General features: G+C 41.4%; 1 protein-coding gene across 2 annotated transcripts in view; it reads right to left on the bottom strand.

The window, feature by feature from the left end:
• Positions 1-22,262, bottom strand: part of CUNH7orf31 (chromosome unknown C7orf31 homolog) — a 30,086-nt gene extending 7,824 nt beyond the window's left edge. The window contains exons 1-6 of one of the 2 annotated variants that reach the window (XM_045828188.1): positions 21,998-22,262; positions 21,200-21,357; positions 12,230-12,397; positions 6,238-6,309; positions 2,468-2,497; positions 667-848 (exon numbers count right to left, since the gene is read on the bottom strand). In XM_045828188.1, the coding sequence (XP_045684144.1) occupies positions 667-848; positions 2,468-2,497; positions 6,238-6,309; positions 12,230-12,397; positions 21,200-21,333 (586 nt within the window). In that variant the 5' untranslated portion in view covers positions 21,334-21,357; positions 21,998-22,262. The remainder of the gene's footprint in view (positions 1-666; positions 849-2,467; positions 2,498-6,237; positions 6,310-12,229; positions 12,398-21,199; positions 21,358-21,997) is intronic. The other variant, XM_045828189.1, reaches the window with a different exon arrangement.
• Between the last annotated feature and the right edge of the window lie 211 nt (positions 22,263-22,473).

Genomic DNA, 22,473 nt, shown 5'->3' with positions numbered 1-22,473 from the left:
CTGCAGCTGCCGGCACTCTTTTGCCACAGTTTCTTCTCTGTCGTGAGGTGTCCAGTGCGGAGAGACCTGGTGATCAGTGTAAGGGTGCACTCTCCTTTGTAATAAAACCTGTCTGGGGCGACCCCCGTGCTCGCCTCTGTGATAAACTGCTCCCAGGCGTTAGGAGGAACTGAGCGAACTGCTCCCACCACTCTCTGAGTCTCATCTCAGTGAGGGTCTTTCCCTCGTGGCTGCTTCATCACGTCCAGGCCTTGAAGCTCTGAACCCACCATGGTCCCTCGGGCTGATCGCCTGCCTGAGCTGGGACAGAATTTTTAAAAGCTAACCCAAAGGAACAAACAGGAAATAAAAACGAAATGTAGGTAGAACACAAACAACCAACACTACAACGTTTGTTTCTGCTTCCACCACGGGGGGCTCTGTACAGAGAGGAAAGGTTCAGAGCGTCTGCAAAGAATCTGAATGACACGGGTGGGTGGTGAGGGCTCGGATGAGTCGAAAGTGCGGCCACAGCTGAGAACGGCTCTTCTGATCTGCTGGGTCACACTCTGCTGGGTCACACTTCTGTGACTTGAGTCCTTTGCCCTACTTTCTTTAATTTTATTGTTGAATAAACTCCAAATACAAGAAGAATCAATACCGTTCTGATTTTAAATCATGTTTTACCTCTTGTCTTCAGAACCGTCGTGTCGTAACCCTTCGCCGGCATGGTGGGTGGGAACGGCTGTTGGCTCCCGGCTTTGACGCCAACGTAGAGGTCCTCGGGGGACGTGAAGGTCGGGAACATGGCCCCGCGGCAGATGTGCGTGTGGTAGGGGTGTTCAATCGGGTACGGGGAGCAGATTTTGCTGAGATTTAGTTGAGCAAACAAAACAGAAGTGCACTTTAAAAAAACTAATCAAGTATTCATTGGAACCCTTCTTTGGGGCCGGGACTGGTCTAATCCCTGGGGACATGACGGGGAGCCAAAGTCCCTATACTCATGTAGTTAGCATTCTGGTGGAATATATACCATAAGAGATAGGAAAATTTTCAAAAAGATTGTGTTTATTTATTTTTAGAGAGAGGGGAAGGGAGGGAGAGAAACATCAATGTGTGGTTGCCTCTCTTGTGCCCCCTACTGGGGACCTGGCCCCCAACCCAGGCATGTGCCCTGACTGGGAATTGAACTAGCGACCCTTTGGTTTGCAGGCCAGAGCTCCATCCAATGAACCACACCAGCCAGGGCTGAAATTTTCTTAATTCTGCTACACAAATAAATAAATAAATTTACCATAATTTTTAAGTAAATGATAATGAATTCTTTATCAGTGAATAACTCTCACAGCTGACATACAAATATGAAGCAGAAGATACATGAATATTATAGTTTTTAGGATTTTTGGTTGCTTTTAATTCTTGTCTCTTGTTTTAAGAGGATTCTAGTACTTTATTTTATGGAATCATTTGGAGCATTTAGCTTCAGTACACAAAGTGATCTCTGACCATCTTGGATTGAACTTTCAACACAGGCCATCGTTTCTTCCTTTTTTCCTTTTTCTAAGATTTTATTTATTTTTAGAGAGAGGAGGAGGGAGGGAGAAGGAGAGGGAAAGACACATTGATTCACGAGAGAAACACCAATTGGTTTCCACTCGCGCACCCCCAAGCAGAGACCTGGCTTGCAACCTATGAATGTGCCCTGACTGGGAATTGAACCAGCGACCTTTTGGTTTTGGGGATGATGTTCAACCCTTTGAGCCATACTGGTTAGGGCAGACCATCTGTTTTTTTACGCAATCAATCAACAATATATACTGCCTGTACATGTACACAGTGCTGTTCAGAAATCACAAACCAAAGGTAGCTAGTACACTGAAAGAAAGAAAATTCAACAAGTCAAAAAGATCATAGGGATATAATTTTCCTATCATTTGACAAACTAGCAGAGGTTTAAAAAACCTGGGAGAGCTATCTAAATTAGAAGAAACTGGAGATTAGGAAGTACATGGAATAGAAAAATATTTATATATTACTAGAAAACGAAAGTAAAAGGTGAGATTAGTGCCCTGGCTGGGTGGCTGAGTTGGTTGGGGCGTTGTCCCGTACGACAAAAGGGTGTGGGTTCATCTGCGGTCAGGGCACACACCTAGGGTGCAGGTTTGGTCCCTGGTCAGGGCACGTATGGGAGGCAACGAATGAAAATTTCTCACATCATTGTTTTTCTCCCCCCCACCTCCTCTCTCTCTAAAATGCATAAAAATAAACATATCCTCAATGAGGATTGAAAAAAAAAAAAAAGAACAGCAGGGGATATAATTGGAGGAAAAGAGTAATGTTGTTACTTTGGACTTCTGCCAGCCTCTCCTGCCACTTGTTAAAAAACCTTCCATGAAAAGTCTCATTTGTCCTCACACTAAGACCTGCAAATTGCCAACAATGTTTTCTTGAACAGAACTGGGGAGGAAAATACACATTGCATACTCACCGTACCATTGAATTAGGTGGTTTGGGCATCCTGAAATAAAAAGAGGAAACAAATCCTAATTTTTATTAAGGACTTTTTAAAGCTTACATTCCTATTAGAAACTTGCATAGGAATAGAAAAATATCCATTTTCCAACTACAGTGTCTCTAAGATAATATCGGCTGTATAAAATCATTTCTTTAAATTATATTTTACTGATTATGGTATTACAACTGTCTCAAATTTTCTCCCTTTGTCCCCCTCCACCCAGTACACCCCACTCCCTCAGGCAATCCCCACACCATTGTTCATGTCCATGGGTCATGTGTGTAAGTCCTTTGGCCACTCCATTTCCTACACTGTACTTTACATCTCCATGGCTATTCTGTAACTACCAATTTGTACTTCTTAACCCCCTCACCTCTTCACCCACTCCCCCCCGATCCCACTCCAATCTGGCAACCATCAAAACGCTATCTGTATCCATGGTTTTGTTCTGTTCTCCTTGTTTGCTTAGTTTGTTTCTTAGATTCAATAGATAGATATGTATTTATTATCACTTTCATTATTCATAGTTTTATTCTTCTTTTTCTTAAATAAGTCCCTTTAACATGTCATGTAATAATGGTTTGGTCATGGTGAACTCCTTTAGTTTTTTCTTGTTTTGGAAGCTCTTTATCTGCATCAATTCTAAATGATAGCTTTGCTGAGTAGAGCAGTCTTGGCTGTATGTCCCTGCTTTTCATGACTTTGAATATTTTTTGCCAATCCTTCTAGCCTGAAAAGTTTCTGTTGAGAAATCAGCTGACAGTCTTATGGGAGCACCTTTGTAGATAGCCAACTGTTTTTCTCTTGCTGGTTTCAAGATTCATTCTGTCTTTAACCTTTTTTATTGTGTTGGCCAAGAAGTCTGTTTAGTTTTTATGAAAAAATGAAATATATTTTTCATTTTCACCAATAACTTTATTGATTTGTATGTTTTGAGTATGTCAGTTATCTCCTGCATGGTATAATGTTGGTTGTCCTCAATTAATGGCTTGATTTGATCACTATCAACTTCTACTGGACTATAGAGCATTGTCCAGCAAAAAATCTCCAGCATGAAACTTTGCAAACCACTTCTGACGTGTCTGATCAGTCACAGCACGTTCTTCATATACTGCACAAACCTTTTGTTGTGTTTCAGTTGTGTTTTTACCTTTCTTGAAATAATAAAGCATAATATGCTGAAAATGTTGCATATTTTCTTCCATCTTCAATATTAAAATGGCTACACAAAAATTTATCAATTTTGACAAGATGTTTTAAATGCATGCTGATATGACAGCTGTCACAATACAATCTAACAAAATTGTTTTAAATGAAGTTAAAGACAACTAAGCACAACTAGAGCCATCTCACAGAAAAACTGAATTAACTTTTTGGCCAACCCAATATTTTATTTATGATGTGTCTTGGTATGGGCCTTTTTTGGGTTCATCTTGTTTGGGACTCTCTGTGCATCCTGGACTTGTATGTCTATTTCCTTCACCAGGTTAGGGAAGTTTTCTGTTATTATTTTTTCAAATAGGTTTTCAATTTCTTCCTGTATCTCTTCTACTTCTGGCATCTCCATGATGTGAATGTTGGTATGCTTGAGGTTATCCTAGATGGTTTGTTACACTATCCTCATATTTTCGGATTCTTTTTTGTTTTTGCTGTTCTGATTGGGTGTTTTTGCTTTCTCGTGTTCCAAATTGGTGATTTGATTTTCAGCTTCATCTACTCTACTGTTGATTCCCTATAAATTATTCCTCATATCTGTTAGTATATCCTTTATTTCTGACTGGTCCTTTGTTATGCTGTTGAGGTCCTCACTAGGTTCCTTGAGTCTTATAACCAGTGTTTTAAACTCTGTATCGAGTAGATTACTTGTCTCCATTTTTTTCCTGGCTTTTTGTTCAGTTATTTCATTCAGGATATGTTTCTTGTCACCTCATTTTGGCCACCTCCCTGTGTTTCTATGTACTGGGTACAGCTGCTATGTCTCCCAGGCTTGGTGAGTGGCCTAATGTAGTAGGTGTTCTGTTCTGCATTTCTTATTTGCAGTGCAGTTAGAACTGCCTGCTTCTAATGATAAGAGAGCTCTGGTTTTGTGACATTCACCCTCATAGTCAGGTGGTAGTAAAAGTTCTCTGAGGCAGCCTGCCACCATGCATGTGGTGCAATTACATGACCTAAAGTCACCTGAGTGTGGCCTGGCTGGAGAAGATATATCAGTACTGTATGTTCTTTGACCTTTTGCCTAGGATTGCTGATCTCTCCCAGTTGACAGAGAGGCTAGGACAAGACCCACAAGCTTCTGAAGGTATGCCTTTTCTGCATTCATCTGAAGGCTGTGTATTTATGTACTAATTACGCCGCCCAGGAACAAAGCCCACACTATGGAAGGATTGCCATCCACGTCCATCAGATTCTAACAGTTAGTTTCAAATTACTCAAATATTTCTGAAATATTTCAGGCATAAAAAATGAACAGAACTGTCAACTGTTAATCAGTTGACAGTAAAGATCAGTAAAATTGCATATACTCTTTAATTTTTTATGTTTCTCTGTTTAGAAAATGGTATATTAACCTTAAATTTTATTAGTCTATATTATTAACAGATAAACCACAAAATGTTTATATCCTTCTTTATTTGGATTCTAAGCTGATGGATTTTGAAGTAAAAAAAAGTTTCATCTTCTAATTATATTTCTGGTTGAATTGGGGAAGGTGGGACAATGAATATAAAAATCCAAGGGATCTAGAGTTACTAGATTGGCTGTTATTTATGAAACATTAGGTCAGCGTGCAAAAATTTTTGGTGTGACAAATTTAACTATGATATTGACAAGTCTATGCCTAAAGTTGATTTGAGTCAAAGTGGAAATTTTTTTTTTAAAGTAAAAGGAAAGCTTCTAAAAAAAGAAACCCTCAAAGTTTGAAATGAAATAAATGAAAAGAAAACAGGCTTAGAGACACCAGTTCCTTGACCTGAATCATTCCAGTGTTTTACTGCTACACTCCGTATCTCCTTTCCAAATTCACTAATCCCAAAGGGATAAACGAGCTTTGGTAACCACAAATATGTCTTTTTGGCTCCCTCTTGTGGCGAAGATCTATATTAACTTCTTACCTATAAACAGATTCCTAATAATTCTAATAGTTAAAAGCAAAGAAGGGATATTTTCATTGTTACTTCAATATTGTCAGTATTTTATTTTTATCTGGATATTAAAAAGTATGATTTTTATATTATATACAACAAACTATTTCAACAAGTAAAAAATAATGACCAAGTATTCCTTATCCAAAAGAGACTTAGGGAATAATGTTACTAAGTGATTTGTAGGTTACCATAATGAACATCTTATAAAAGTCTAATTAAACATTGTGTTGAGGGCACTGGGGCATTTTCTGTGAACACTTAAAGTCATATTCCCACTAGACTGAGTAACTAGGTCAAAGGCAGAGAAATGACCAAGATGGTCTGTATGAATTCCTTCAAACATTACTCTTCCATATATCCATTTTTCTCTTTACTTGTTTAAATACCACAAACAATTAGTGTCTTTTAGGTTTATTTGTTTTATTTTTGTCATATGTTTGGTCTTTGTTTTTATTATTAATACTCTCTATTTTAAAAAAAAGGAACACTTTTGTATTTTCTAAAAGTTTCCATTTTGGGGCTTTTTTATTTCTCATATAATTCATTTTCACTTAAAAATGTTATTTGATCTTACATAAGGAAAATAAACCCAAAACTTACAATGAATCGTTTGCATAGATGTCACTTTTTTTGTTCTGTGTCAAATAATAGAATTGTTCAATAGGAAGCTTTCTGAAAAGAAAGAAAAGATTAAATTGAACATCTTTTCAAATTAATACATTATAATTGTGAGATAGGAAAAGACAAATAGATTAACACAACTATATGTATAGGGAAATTCAGCTTATGAAAAGGAGATATTTTAAATCAGCAGAGAAGGATTTACTTTTCAATAAACAGGAGAGGGAAGGAGAGTTGAGGGAGGTAGGAGAGGGTAAAGGGGGGAATAAGTGGTGATGGAAGGAGACTTGACTTGGGGTGGTGAATGCAATACAATATATAGATTACGTGTTGTAGAATTGTATACCCGAAACCTATATAATCTTGTCAACTAATATCACCCCAAGAAATTCAATAAAAAAGAAAAGAAAAAATAAACAATGCAGGAAAAATTCACTAGCCATTTGAAAAAAAAATAGATCTTTGTTTTGTACTACTCACAAAGATAATTTTGGGTGGATTAAAATCTAAAGAATTGGGAAATACAGACAAATATTAAAAGAAAATATACAAGAATATTTTTTTGTCTTGGTAGGAAAAACATTTTAAATAAGATTTTTCTTTTAAAAAATGTGAAGTTTCAGGAGCTTCCGGCCAAGACGGAGGTGTAGGTAGGTAAGCTTCACTTCCTTGCATGAAATAAGGATAATTACCAATTTAAAAACAAAAACAACCAGAACTGCCAGAAAATCGAACTGTGTGGAAGCCTGACAATGAAGGCATTAAAGAAACATTCATCCAGACTGGTAGGAGGGGTGGAGATGGAAAGTCCGGTGGGAGGACATGCTAAAGACGGCTGGAGGACCAGGGTAGGCAGCTGGCAGACTGAGTGGCTGCACATTCGTGTGCAGATAAGCCAGGAGGAACAACTGGGGAGCAAGACGGACCATGCAACCCAGGGTTCCAGTGCAGGGAAATAAAGCCTCAAAACCTCTGGCTGTAAAAAAACTATGGAGGTTGAGGCAGCAGGAGAAACTACCAGCCTCACAGGAGAGTTCACTGCAGAGACCCATGAGGTCCTAGAACATACATGAACCCACCCATCCAGGAATCAGCACCTTAAAGGGCACAATCTGCTTGTGGGAAGCGAGGAAAGCGACTGAAACCAGGGTGAGAGCCAAGCAAGTGGCATTGTTCCCTTTCTGACCCCTCTCCTTATGTACAGTGTGCCACAACGCAACGGTGTGGGTTGCCCCATCCTGGCGAATAGCTAAGGCTCTGCCCCTTACAATGTAACAGGCACACTGAGATAAAGAAATATGGCCCAAATAAAAGAATAGATCAAAACTTCAGAAGAAAAACTAAGCAACAAGGAGGTAGCCAACGTATCATATACGGAGTTCAAAACACTAGTAATCAGGATGCTCACAGAAATGATTGAGTACAGGTGCAAAATAAAGGAAGAAGTAAAGTCTATACAAAGTGAAATAAAGAATATATGGGGAACCAACAGTAAAAGGAAGGAAATGGGTACTCAAATCAAAGATTTGGAACAGAAGGAAGAAATAAACATTCAACTGGCACAGAATGAAGAAACAAGAATTCAAAAAATGAGGAGAGGCTTAGGAACCTTGGGGACAACTTTAAAGGTTCCAACATCCAAATCATAGGGGTGCAAAGAAGAGGAAGAGCAAGAAATTGAGAACTTATTTGAAAAAATGATGAAGGAAAACTTCCCCAATCTGGCAAAGGAAATAGACATGCAAGTCCAGGAAGCTCAGAGAGTCTCAAGGAAGCAAACACCAAGACACATCATAATTACATTACCCAAGATTAAAGATGAGGAGAGAATCTTAAAAGCAGCAAGAGAAAAGGAGACAGTTACCACCTACAAAGGAGTTCCCATAAGACTATCAGCTGACTTCTCAAAAGAAAACTTGCAGGCAAGAAGGGTCTGGAAAGAAGTATTCCAAGTCATGAAAGGCAAGGACCTCCATCCAAGATGACTCTAGCTAGCAAAGCTATCATTTAGAATGGAAGGGCAGATAATGTGCTTTTCAGATAAGGTCAAGTTAAAGGAGTTCATCATCACTAAGCCCTTATTATATGAAATGTTAATAAGGGATTTATCTAAAAAAAAGAAGATAAAAAATATGAACAGTAAATGATAAACTCACAACTATCAACAACCAAACCTAAAAATAAAAACAAACTCAGCAAACAACTAGAATAGGAACAGAATCACAGAAATGGAGATCACAAGGAGGGTTATCAGTGGGGAGTGGGGGTGGGAAGAGAATGGGGAGAAAAGGTACAGGGAATAAGAAGCATAATTGGTAGGAACAAAATAGACAGGGGGAGGTTAAGAATAGTGTAGGAGATGAAGAAGTCAGAGAACTTACATGTACAACCCATGCACATGAACTAACGGGGGAATGCTGAAGGGAAGGGGTGTGCAGGGCAGAGGGGGAGAAAGGGGAGAAAAAATGGGACAACTGTAATAGTATAATCAATAAAATATACTTAAAAAAGGAAAAATGTAAAGACAGCATAAAAATCTCAAATAAAATACAGATTGGAAGAAATACTTGCAATGAAGGTATGTAAAGGATTAATATACAGAACATAAAGAACAACTAAGAATGTACATCTAAAAGACAAGCAATAAAAATGGAAAAAAAGAACAGAAAAGAAAGTGTAAATGGCAATACCTAAGAAAAAAAGTACTCAACCTAAGCAGAGAAACACATTCTAATAAACAATATACTCATTAGATAGGCAAAAATTGTACTGTTTGATACCATAGTACAGTTGGCCAAGAGTATGGGGAAACGGATACTTTTAGCCACTACCAAGAGAATATAAAGCACTGGGGCTATATCTACTGAAATTAAAAACATTTATATATTGTGATCCATAACTTCCACTTAGGACTTTCCCCGGAGAAACATCTGAGTATGAGCTCAAGCAGGATTGTTTGAGCTCATTCATTACTTATAGTTACTGCGAAAAACAAAACAAAACAAAACGAAAAACCAAAAATGGGGGAAAAACTACGAGAATGGCTAAATAATTTATGCCATATCCATATTGTGGAATACTATGAGAAATTAAAAAGAATGAGGTAGATCTGTATTTATAATGGCTGGATTATATAGTGGTAAAAAGAACTAACTTGCCTCATACTATATATTAAGTATATCCACACATAAAATAACACAATGTATTTTCAATGGGTGCCTGCATGATTATGTAAATGCACAACACAAGGAGTGACTCAAGGAGACTCACCAAAATGGTGTCTGCAGTTCTCTCTGGGAAAGAGACTGGGATTGGTGGGGCGGTGGTCAAAGGAGGCTAGACCTCGTAGATTTTTTTTAAAAGGTAATTTTTTAGAGCAGTTTTCATTTCCCAGCAAAGTTGAGAGGCAAGGAGAGAGATTTCCCATATCCACTTTACCCTGGCACATCCTTAGCCTCACTCACGGCCAACATCTGCCACCGGAGTGTCTATTGGTTACAACTGATGAACCTACATGAACACGTTATCACCCGAAACCTTCACTCTTGGTGCTTGTAATGTTTTAATAGATTGTAGCACTCAACTGTCCCTTGCGGCTGCCCGTTATCTTTTGAACACCCACCTTACATCTCATCCCCCCCAATGTAGATGCCAAAAGCTTGCTTTCTTAGCCTGTAAGAAAGGCCGTAGAGTGTGAGGGTTTTTTGTACCCCACAGAATGCTCACCCAGAAAACCCTGATTGAGAATGTTCTGATCAATGACGTAGGTAAAATGAGCACCTCTGTGCACATCAGTCCGGCTTTCTCTGGTCACCCCAGTGCTCGCTCAGTGGGTCCGTAAACTGAGTTAGCATGGCGGCAGAGACAGAAGTCGTTTTGGGTGGACTCATCAACATGAACTTCACCCTCATCAGAATGGACCTGGCCACATTTGAGTTTGCCAGAAGTCACCGACCCTAAATACCGCAGAGAGAAAGATCTCCCTGGGCGGCCTAGTCAGCCATCCAGCGGGAGGCTGATCACCCTGGACCCTTCCACCATGAGAGGGGATTTATCGTCACAGGACCAGACACTTGCAAACATGGATTTCCCTTCCCGTCTCACCATACTCCTGCCGGTCATCTCACTGGTGGACTCCCGAATGCCTTAATCACTGCATGCCACTTAAACGACAGTACTTTGGACTTAAGTAATTTACCACACAGGAAATGAGGCAATGGTTGAATTAAAGGATTCACTGGTCTTTTCAGATATACAGAACGGCAGAATAGCTATCGAAGATTCAGTTATGGCTGAGTGTGGCACATGCTCTGAAGCAATAGCCAACAAACAGTTTCCCGCAAAGCCAGAACGCACGGTTGAAAAAGCAAAGAGTAAAAGCGGGGATGACACCTCTCGCTGTTCATTTCTGTTACACTTGAGAAGTAAACTTCCTCCACAGCCTGGGTCTTTGCTGGTTTAGAGGTCAAGGGTGAAATACTTTTATCAGAGAACACAGCAATGGCCCCACTGACCTGGAAGTTGAACTGAGAATGTGGTAACCTGGGGCTCGTTCTGCCTCTGGAGAAAGCAGATAAGGACTGTACCAAGTAGGCTCGGGTGGTTGATCCTTCAAGTCCAGGGCAAAGGACTGCTGATATACAATGATGGGAGTGTGAAAGAAGTATTTATAGAGCCTAAAGAGTTTTTTGGACACCTCCTAGTATTGTTTCCAGGGGCATCAAGTGAATGGAATACTGTGGCAACCTCACGCTAAAAGTTTAGATCTCTCAGAAACAGAATTTGGGGTTGCCCCACCTTCCCCGGATAATGATAATGAACTCCTACCAGCTCAGGTTCGGGCTGAGGGCAAGGAGACTGTACTACCAACAAGAGCCTCAGGCCAGCTGTAGAAACAAGCACTATAGTCACATCCCATATTTTCTTCCTCACTATGTCCTGTACACTTTAATATATTAACTAATTTTTCTTCTCCTTTTTCCTGGTTATTTCATACAGGGTGTGTTAGTGGTGGTTCAGCAAGGGCACACATGTGGGTTGTCGGGACGAGTCTGTAACTGAACGTCAGGACTGAACATCCCACGGAGACCCCGGCTTGGGGCTGGGTGCAGGCCCTGCTGAGACCCTGGGTCTTCCCTGTGGGGGTGACCACCTTCCCCTTCGTCTGCTTCGGACGGCTGTACGGAGGCTTTGCAAGGGTCATCGGCTGCCATGTGCCCCTCTGGTCACCGTCTCTCTCTGTCTAGCTGTGGCTTTTCTTTCCTAATTTCTCTTGACGGCTTTAGAACAACAAACCAAACTAGACAGTCAGTAAGCTAGGTAACCAGGATTGTGTGGAGGTTTGACAGATTTTATTTTGACTGAATTTCATAATTTTTAGTAAATAATTAATGTGACATTTTCTTTGCTGCTTAGGTTTTTTTCCCTTTCTCTTCAGTTTTAATCTGTGTTTTAAATAAAATTGCTGAAAGAGTGACTTCAAGATTTATAAATGATTACTGAAATATTTTAGTAATTGAAAACAATGCTCAACAGGTTCTCATAATTATAGATTATGTATGCAGAAGTTCATAGATTGATGAACAAATTAGAAATCAAAAGTCCCCCCAAATCAAGAACTTCTGCATACATTAGACCAGCTATTTGTCTGAGCAAACATATTTTTAATTGAATCTCTCGCAGGAATATTCCTATTTAGTTTTAGATAAAATGTGATTGGCGAGGCAATTAAATTAATCCAAATTTCCGATCATAATACTTGAACACCTCTAAGGACAGAAAGACAACCATAAACACAGATTTTTTTTTTACTGACTTCACAATTAGAAATTGTATGATTAATTTTTCCATCTGTGTCTTCTTATAAATAGTAAAAGAAGTAAGTTTGGAGGCAGAGGAAGTTAAAAAGGACTCACATTAGAAATAAAGTGAATACTGATACGTTGATGTGAAAGGCAGAAGGATTACTTACCTTGACCAGGTTTCTGCACCGGATCCGTAGTGCTGATGCCCCTTGCCCGGGACGCGATATTCTGGCCTGAGCTCCTCAGGGAAGGAAGTGGGGATCACCCCACCGTGCTCCCTGTCAGCGCCCCAGGGGAGCCTACATTGCTGGAGCGACTCCCTGAAGTCCTGATACCTGTGAAAAAAGAGAGACTTTCAATAGCTTCAGCATGGAATACTGTGTGGTCTGAAGGTTCGTGTCCCCCCAAATTCATGTGTTGAAATCCTGACGCCCAAAGTGATGGTACGAGAAGGCGGGGCCTTTAGGAGGTGGCTAGCTCGCACAGGTGGAGCCCTTATGAGCGGGACGAATACTCTCAGAAAAGAGACCCCAGGGGGTTGCTGGCCCCTTCCACCACTTGAGGGCACAGCACGGAGGTGCCTGCTATGGACCAGGAGGAAGACCCTCAGCAGAACAGGCCCCTGCCGGTGCCATGTCCTGGACTTCCAGCCCCCACAACGCTGAGAAGTAAGTGTGTGTTGTTTATGAGCTACCCAGTCTGCGGGTGTTTGTTATGGCTGCCCAAATGGACTAAGGCAAACAACTAAAATTCCCATAGCTTTGAAGTTATTTTTATAGCACATTCTTTAGAACACAGGCAGAATCTGCAGTGCTAAGTAGATTATGATAGATACTGGTTATTTAGGCACCATTGGATTGCTGGAGGAATGAGGTTAAATTCCTGAGGGCCTACGGATTATTTTTATTTTTGCATTTGTAGTAAGTATGCTCATGTCTTTTAAATGTCTCTATTGAGATATAATTCACATGGCCCACAATCCATGCATTTAAAGCATACAATTAAATTGTTTTCAGTATATTCACAAATATGTACAACTATTGCCACAATCATTTTAGGACATCTTAAATCACCTCAAAAAGAAACTTTGTATTCTTTAGCTGTCTTCCTCCCACTTCCCCCTCCCAAACCCAGCCCTAAGCAACTACTATTTTATTTTCTATCTCTCTAGATTCGCCTATTCTGGACATTTCACGTAAATGAAATCTATATGTGGTCTTTTGTGACTATATCACATATTGGTAGTCCATTCCTTTTAATGGCTGAATACTATTCCATTTATGGCTATAAGATATTTTCTTTATCCATTCATCTGTTGATGGACATTTGGGTTGTTTCTGCCTTTTGGCTACCATTAATAAGCTGCTCTACACACTTATGTGCAAGTTTTTGTTTGAATACTTGTTTTTTAATTCTTTTGGGTATATACCTAGCAGTGGAATGCTGGGTCACACAATAATTCTGTTTAATTTTTTGAAGAACTGTCCAACTGTTTTCCACAGTAGAAAATTTCTACCACCACCAATGTACAAGGGGTCCAGTTTCTTCACATGCTTGCCAACACTTCTTAATTAAAAAAAAAATTAAAGCCATTCTAGTGTATGTGAAGTGGTATCTTTTTGTGGTTTTGACTTGCATTTTCCTAATGACTGATGATGTTGAACATCTTTTCATGTGCTTACCGGCCATTTGTATATGTTCCTTGAAAAAATGCACAGATCCTTGGCCATTTTTAAACTGGGTTGTCTTATTAGTGAGATGTACGAGTTCTTTATATATTCTTGATACAAGTCTCTTATCAGAGATAGGATTTGCAAATATTTTCTCCTTTTCTATATGTTACCTTTTCATTTTTTATATCATCCTTTGAAGTCCAAGTTTTTAATTTAAATGAAGTCCAATTTATCTATTTTTTGTTTTGTTGCTTGTGCTTTTAGTGTCATATCTAAGACTATATCGCCAAATCCAAGATCATGGAGATTCATCCCTGTTTTTCTCTAATGGTTTTTGAGTTTCGGCTCTTCTGCTCAGGTCTCTGACCCGTGCTGAGTTCTCTTTATGCACAATGTGAGATGAGGGTGCAATCTCATCCTTTTGCATGTGGATCTCCAGTTGCCCCAGCACCGTTTGTTGAAAAGACTATTCTTCCTGCATTGGTTGGTCTTGGCTACAGATGATCTTTTGATATTAAAAAATGCAGAGTACTATAAAGATGCAGAAACACTTGTTCCTAAGCTCTGTCTAGAGCTTCTTCAATAGTGATTCTCAAAGTGTGGACCACGAACCAGCAACATCAGCATTTTCTAAGAGCTTGTTAGAAATACAAATTCTCAGGCTCCACCTCAGACCTAGGAATCAGAATTTCTGTGGCTGGAGCCCAGTAATCTGTTATAACAAGCCCTCCAGATAATTCCTACACATACTAAAGTTTTAGAAACATCTCCTTATTCAGCAGTTGCCTTTCCCAGAAATCAGGTCTCCAGAAGTCCAACCCCTTACAACTGCACCATTCCATGGGCCGGAGACACGGACATTTCCTAACAAGGCTGGTACTTCAGAGGCCTCTTTCTGCTTTCTTAACAAGGACGTGAAGGGCAGGGACCCTACCTTGTTCCCTGTTGTGTCCACGTTATATAGGAGGTACTATATATACCTCCTATATAGGTACTTTATGGAGTACTAAAGGATGGTAGTAAATGGATGTCTGTTGAATGCATGCATACATAAATGAATGGGCAAGAATCAAAGAGATGGATTTGTCTCTAGGGCTGCAGCCAATGACACAGTAATGAAAGATTCAGGCTAGGAAGATGGTCTCACAAAACACTTAAGACTATGGCGAAAGATCTGCTTCCTAATTAGGAAGGATTTAATGACTTCCAGTTTCTAGTAATGGCAGTCTAGATTATTTGGACCAACCTTCCCACTGAAAACAACTAAAAATGTTGATAAGGGAGCTTCTGTGTTGGTGAACACAAGGAGATGTAGGGAGAGTAGCGTGCTCAAGCACGATGCTCTGTGCCTCTTCCCACAATGCCTTGCCCTATGCATCTCTTCCATCTGGCTGTTCCTAGGTTATATCCTTTTATAATAAAATAGTTACCTATCACCAAGAGATGAAGAGTATAATGTCTAGGGAATAAAGAACATTGATTCATCACAGTTGCCACTGCAGAGCAAAATAAGGACCAGCCACTACAGACAAGGTGTCTGCCACACTCACTGCAGAATCCCCAGGATATACAGGTCAGTGTTTTGCAAAGACATGATGCTCAAGAAGTATTTATTGACTAGGTAGTTTTTCTTGAGAGTGGACAATGATATGAAAAATCTTAAAAAGGGAACCAAATGCATTTTAGGTTAAATTTTCTTGGGGAAGTTGAATTCTATTTCTATTTGACCTTATTGATTGGCCTAGAGAAGACAAAACAATGCTGAAAAGAAAAAACAAAACAAAACATGTTATTAAAAGCAGCTGGTTGTTAACAAGTCAGAAGGGAAGAGCAGAGAGAGCATCCTAAGAGTGTAAATGGGAATCCAGAGAGGGAAATGGGCACAGAAAACTCTTTTGACCTTAGGGCAGTGTCACTTCTGGCAAACTTTTATTTTGCAGAAATAAAAGTTTGCAGGGTGAGGGGTACAGATATCAGCCAGGTGAGCAACCTAAAGGAGACCATCTCCAAAATAAGCTGGGACCCCAAAAGGCTACCCTTTCATGTTAAAAGTGAGTCAGAAGTAAACCAGCTCTGCAGTCTCTTCTGCACAGTCTGTATCTGCTCATCACTTGACCTTGGATTTAAGAACTTTAGGATGGGTAGCATACTCCCTGGAACCTTGCAGGACCAACTGGATTTCTTTCTGAAGGAAGGGTTCTTGGGGGAATCATTGCCTAAGATGAGTCCAAACAATGAGTAAGACATCTAGGTGGAAGAGAGGGAAGATTCTAGGTAGGGGAGTAACATGTGAAAAGACCTACATGTTAGAAAATTTATAAAATTGAAAATTCCTGACAATGTGGGCTCCAGAATCCTTAGGGAAAACTTTCTTTGTTTGATAAAATATTTTGTTAGGCCACTTGGTGTAATGGCAGAGATTCTGCAGTTATGGGTGTTGGTAAGAGACACAGCAACTTCAGACATTACGCTGCTCAGAAGGGAGAGAGATTTGGTGTCTGGCTCTTGTCAGAGGGAGACAAAAGGGGAGCAAAGGGAGGGGAAGAGAGAAGCTAGCAGGACAGAGCAGCAGGAGAACCCTGGTGACAGCCGCGCTAAAGGACTTGAAGAGCATGGAAGTTATGGCTAGTAAGGGGCTTTAAGTTACGTTGTGTGGTGTGATGTGATTCTTCCTCTAACGCCTAACTGATCAGTGACATTTACCAGGCTCACAAATGCTCTGTGTGGATGAGGTCTTCGAAGAAACTAAAGAATGACTGGTTTTCACGTCTGGGTCAAAATGTTGTTGAACTGAAAGAGTGTAAGTGAAACCAGGAGCTCAAAGTCAGTAATGACTGTCCCCTACGCCCATCCTGGGAATTAGAATACATTTTGAGAAAGGCTTTGGAAATCCAGACAGTATGGAATAAAGATCTGAGTGAACATTATCTAGATCTTAAGAGATGAGAAAACAGAGTTCAATTTTGTTCTAAATCAGTGGAGCTGACAGAGAATCCAGGAACTTGAGGCGCAGTAGAGAAGAGCTATAGTGAGAGGGAAAGCAAGGGGGGAAGCACGAATGATATCCTATGGGCCCTTATAAGCCTTTTGGATTGTATGTATGGGCAGTGGGGAGCCAGTGAGAACCGTGGGAGAGGAGCTCAGAGAGAGAGGTATGGACCGTGGAGCTCCTTCTTTCTTTGTAGCAGACGGCACTTGGCTTAAGGTAATTCCCTGTAAATATGCTGGTGGGAATGAAGAACTGACACTCATGACTGTCTTATAAATAGAATGCTTTATCTCATAAGTCACTAATAGAGGTTGGCAAACTACAGCCCGTAGGCCCAATCCAACCTACTGCTTGTTTTTGTAAGTGAGATCTTATTGGAATACAGCCACGGCCATTCATTATGTACTGCCTATTGTCTACGGCTGTCTTTGCCCTATAAGAGCAGAGTTGAGTTGTTTGACAGAGATGGCCAAACCTAAAATATTTCCTCTCTGGTCCTTTACGGAAGAAGTTTGCCGACCTCTGCAGGAGCTGGTCAAGGAGAGCCGGGAGACCTTCATGTGGGGTGCTGCAGAAGGGACCACCGTCCCTTCCACTCTCCACTCTCAGACCTCGGAGGCCGCCACCAGCACTGTGACCACAACCAGCAGTCATGGTTTGGGGAAGTGAAAACAATTTAAATGCATTTGATTAATGACAACCTAAGCTTTAATATCTAAGTTCTTAAAGGCTACATTTAAATTAGGTGAGTCAATTTCTGAACACCTGACCCCTATAAATTACGCTGTCCTAGAGAGACTGGCCAGTAGAAATGTTAATGAATTTTTCGGGCAGGCAGCTATCTGGAGCCAGTAAGTTGCAGGAAGACATTTAAAATAAAAGGTGAAGCAAAAATAAATCCCATTTCCCTTTTCTTTTAGCGTCTCACATTTTCACCCTTTGCCTTAATAATAATTTTATAGAAGAAACTCATTAAAATGAATATTCAAGTTTTAGGAATAATTTTAAAGCTGAAGTCATACATGTCTCCATAATAAAGAAAATAACAGATCATTAGGGCTACAATCTGTAATCTCATAAAATTAAGTGTTTACTTGTTTTTAAGAAAGATGTACTCCCCGTGGGTGAACCAAGTTCTCTCTTTGATGTCACTTTAAAGAATTCTGAACATTACAGTTCGGTCTCAGGGGGCTGGAGTTAGCCAGTAATTATCGGATACTCTCATTTTTAGTTGGCGGAGAGCTAATAGTCAAAAAATATTTGGTAATCAGAAAGCAATGGAATGAATCCAGAAACAAAATGGGAACATATAATGAACTCTAAAGCAATTCTCAAGACAATTCCTTCACTGATATGTTTGTTTGCCTAATGAGCTGGAGAACTTGCTAGAGGTAAGGAGATGTCAACTACATGGAAAAAGGAGAGAGACGTTTGTGATACTGCATAGCTTGCCTGCCATTCGTAAATTTTCAGTGGAAGAAATACAAAAGAATGCCACCTACTTGTTGATATTTTAAGAGGCAATTAACTGAATATATATACCAGTGACTACTGTAATTACCTCAAAATTTACCAGCAAAGGAATAACCGAAGCATGAAGATTAACTTGCCCTAGGACCACGGGAAAGCCAGAACCATCATCCTCGTTTTCTTCCTGTTTTCAGTGCTTTCTACTAGCCCAGTGGTTCTCAAAATAAGCTGGAAAAAACTTCTAAAAATGCAGATTCCCTAGATCCACTTGAAACCTACTGAGCTAGGATATTTGCAGACAGAGCCTGGGAGCCCGCAGCGTTAGAAAGCTTCTCAGGTGATTTTGCTGCACCCTGTCTGCACCCCAGCGGTGGGGAACAATGGTGCTATACTGTGTTGCCTATTCCGGAAAGAAAAAAGAAAGTAGGCTGATGTGAGCAAATCCTTTTGCGTTGCTATGAAGACGATTAACTGAGTTCAAAGTACATTATGATATTTAAAAAAGGCATCCCTTTCAGCACATCCATGTCTGGAAGACTAAGCTGCTGAGAGTTGAGTGTACTAGGCCCCATGTTCACCCTCACCACTATGAAGGGTGCTTCCTAAAAGCCGGAAGCTTTTTGTTTTGTTTCGCTTTTGAGATTTGAGTCTGGAGTCGTTGGGCCTGAATCGGGTCTGAAGAAATCGGCGTCAGCATTGATACGCAGAGATGCCAGTCAAGTGCTCCTGATGGCACCTTCCAGAGCAGCTCAGGAGACGAGCGAACTTCCTGTTTCTGTAAGCTGCCCAGCTGGGTCTTAAGAGGGAGGGAGTGAATAGGAGGAGTTGTGAGGATACATGATCATTGTGGCTTTGCCATTTAGGGACGATGAAAGGAAAGAAGCCGCATGGAGGAAAGGAGAAAGGAAGTTTTAGTATTTAGGAGTAAGGACATGGTTGTATGTAGGTATTGCTTCAAATAATACCTGCTGTCATTTATAGGTAACAGAACATGTGTTTAATTTTATAGTCAGTAAATGAAAAACAATTACTTTCTCAAAGATGCATCTCTTGATTTCATGCCAGTAAAGGGGTCTGGAACCAAATACTAACCAACCATAAAACAATTTAGATAGAAGGGATCAAAATTTCAGTGAAAAGCCTTAGATGAGGACTTTTTTAAAAAAGATTTTATGTATTTATTATTAGAGAGAGGGAAGGGAAGGAGAAAGAGAAAGAGAGAAACATCAGCGTGTGGTTGCCCCTCATGCACCCCTCACTGAAGACCTGGCCTGCAACCCAGGCAGGTGCCCTGACTGGGAGTCTCAGGCTGGCACTCAACCCACTGAGCTACAGCCAGCCAGGCTGGATGAGGACTTGTGAGGGGATAAAGAACCAATCAGATATGGCCACCCTAAAGTCCTACTCAGGTCCCTTTTGGCCAAGTAGAAAACCTCACAATGCTGCTTATGAGCCAGGGTCACCTGCTCATCCCCAGACCACACATGACCTGGTAAGGGGTCCCCTCGGACTCCAGGGAAGCTCTGGGTAATCTACTAGCCCTTGGAGCTGAGTAGGAATTTTGGGCAGACAGCCACTTTTTGGAATCAGGTCATAGTAGAAAAGCAGGTGCAGCAAGGACTGACTCAGTAGAAGTGAGCTGAACCCTCTTCCCCACAGATATGAAAATAGCAGTTTCCAAAAAATAAGTTGAATATGATCTTTAAGTGAAAAAGAATGCAGAGAATGCACATTGAGATGTTAACAGTGGTCAACAAAGGAAGTACAGAGGTTTTCTTCCTTGTGCTTTAATTTCATAATTTTTCTGTCAGAAAAAACATGTGGTTTTTTTTTGTGTGGATTTCCATGAGTTCTAAATTGTTCACAAGGAATGGGTTAGTTTTATAACTAGCTGTTTTTTCCCTTTTTCATGTAAAGAGCATGTGGACAAACCGGAACAGGCCCTGCACGTCTGATCAGGACGGTGAAAGTTTAGATGCGAGAAGAAAGAAGATGCTGTCGGAATGTCTGCTGAGAGCAGTGTTCAGCCTTGCAAAGGGAACTCTGAGCAAGGGCTGCTGTCCTGGAAATCGCTGGTTTTCCTTATTTTGCATGCCTTCAGAGGGAAGAACCGGGGTCAGCAGGTGGAACTTACAAGGAGGAAAAATGTTCTCCATGGGAAGAAAATTAACCATCAGCAGCAATCGGAACTGGAATGGATCTGCCTGGGTGGCAGTGAGGTCTCAGTTTGCAAGTGTTTAAACTGAGGCTAGGTGACTCTCTGTCTGGTTTCTTAAAGAAAGAATTCGTAAATAAGAGGTCTGGTAAAGTGAAATTAAAAAATAAAAACAAGGAAACAACCACACAGGCTAGTTTTTCACCATCCACATGTTCTGAGAATCCCCACCCCCCCCCCCGCCCCGCCCAAAATGATTTAAGGAAATACAATACAGAAAAGCTGGCACTAAGATCTTGGAAAGTTTGTTTTCCCTGTTACTTCATATGTACAATGGGGGTAATAATAATACTTTCCTTACTGGGTTGTTTGAGGATTACGAGTTACTCTGTAGAAAGCATTTGGTACAGTGTCCCCATAGAGTAATAACTAGATATATATTAGAAGCAATTTTAATCATAACCTGTAATTAATGTGTTACAGGAAATGTGGTAAAGCAAAAATTCAGGCAGCAACTATGAACAACAGACTATGGGAGTATTTTTTACCCAGATGGTCTTACAAAACAAAAAAAAATTAAACAGATTAATTATCAAATGAAGGAACCAATCATTCTAGAATTCTGGACTGCAGTGGATGAATTTGATGTCTCCTTTTAAAAACATACACCAACCTACTTTTTATCAAGTTCCTAACAGGTGCGAGCACGTTAAGATTTTAGATGATTGTCACGTTATGCCTTCCCTATGGTGTGATAAACAGAAGAGCCCCATAACCCTAAGTGGTTTTTCTCATCTATAAAAATACATAAATCTATTAAACCTCTAAATATATGAATCCATTGTTTTACCTGTCCTCTGAGGCAGTGGGGCGAGTAGCCGTCTGCAGCGGAGTGTGCACCGCATTCGAGTAAAAGGTGTCTGACAGCATGTCAGCGCCTTCCAGCTCCCTGCAGCAGTAGGGCCCGTGGTGGATGACCTCCATGCTTCTTGGCTAAAAAGGCACGACCTGGAAAAGAGGAGGGCACGCTTGATTTGGGAGTGGACTGACTGGGTGCCTGTCACACTGCTCCTCCCTCAGGGCAGGCAGGAGCCATGCTTTGTACCGCTGAAGTGTTCAGCCCAACGCTGCAGAGTCAGGGCCTTCCTTCCTCACCGAGGGCTCCTCTGTGGATCCCCAGACGTCACATCAGTAATAAATAGCAACTGAAGTTCTGTGGAAATTAATTTCAACGGAAACAAATCCACGAAGTGGAAGATGTTCCAAGGTACTCTAGGTCCACACAAGACCTCTCTACTTCTCGGACATGGGCTGACCTTCCATTCTTGCCTCAAATGTAACCATAACTATTCAAAAAAACTTAGCTGATCACGCCACCACCCCTTTCCCCAGCCTCTCGCTGCCTTTCTAAAAAGTAGGGAGATTCATTATCCAACCAAATTAACAGCTTCTTAAGTTTGGAGTATCCTGAACAAGGTTAAGTCATTTGCGGAGAGGTGGGTAATCAATCAGTGGTGAAGCGTGAGCTGGACCCCAAAGGGTGAAAATCGCACCCCTCTCTGGGACTTGAAGGGGGACGCGGTGGCTAGGACCGCGGGCCCCAGGAGCTGAGGCCCCGCCGATCGGTACCTCGGGGTTTCCCACGCACCTGGGATATCAGCCTGGGAGCGGCACCGGACCACGCCTCCCCTTCCCCTCCCCAGAGCTGGCGGGCCTTCGCGGAGCGTGGAATTCCGCCGCCGTCCGCACCTGCGGCCCCGGGGAGCTTGCGGGCAGGTGCGGGTGAGGGAGAGAGAGGGACTGCGAGGAGGCCAGGGGTGGGGTCGTGGGTGCCTGTGACGGCGACCATGACCGTGGCACTAGGTAATGCATTCTTGCGGGGCGGCCGGCAGCGCGAGGAAGTTTCGCAGGAAACCAGCCCGGCAGCTCCCAGACAAGTGAGAATCGGAAGCGGAACCGGAAGTGTGGAAAGAAGACGGGAGGCTCCGTCGGGGTGGGGGGGGCGAGGGCGAAATAGGCTTATCCACCTCCAATCAGGCCCTCGACTCCGGACCCACCCCCCTAGGCCCCGCCCCCCCGCTCACTGACCAGCCCACAGGCGCCCTCTGGCGGCGGCATCCTTTC

This window comes from Phyllostomus hastatus, unplaced genomic scaffold (genome assembly GCF_019186645.2).
Source record: "Phyllostomus hastatus isolate PE091 unplaced genomic scaffold, TTU_PhHast_1.1 phas_scaffold_78, whole genome shotgun sequence".
Taxonomy (NCBI): Eukaryota; Metazoa; Chordata; class Mammalia; order Chiroptera; family Phyllostomidae; genus Phyllostomus; species Phyllostomus hastatus.
This window is presented reverse-complemented; position numbering and strand designations above follow the sequence as displayed.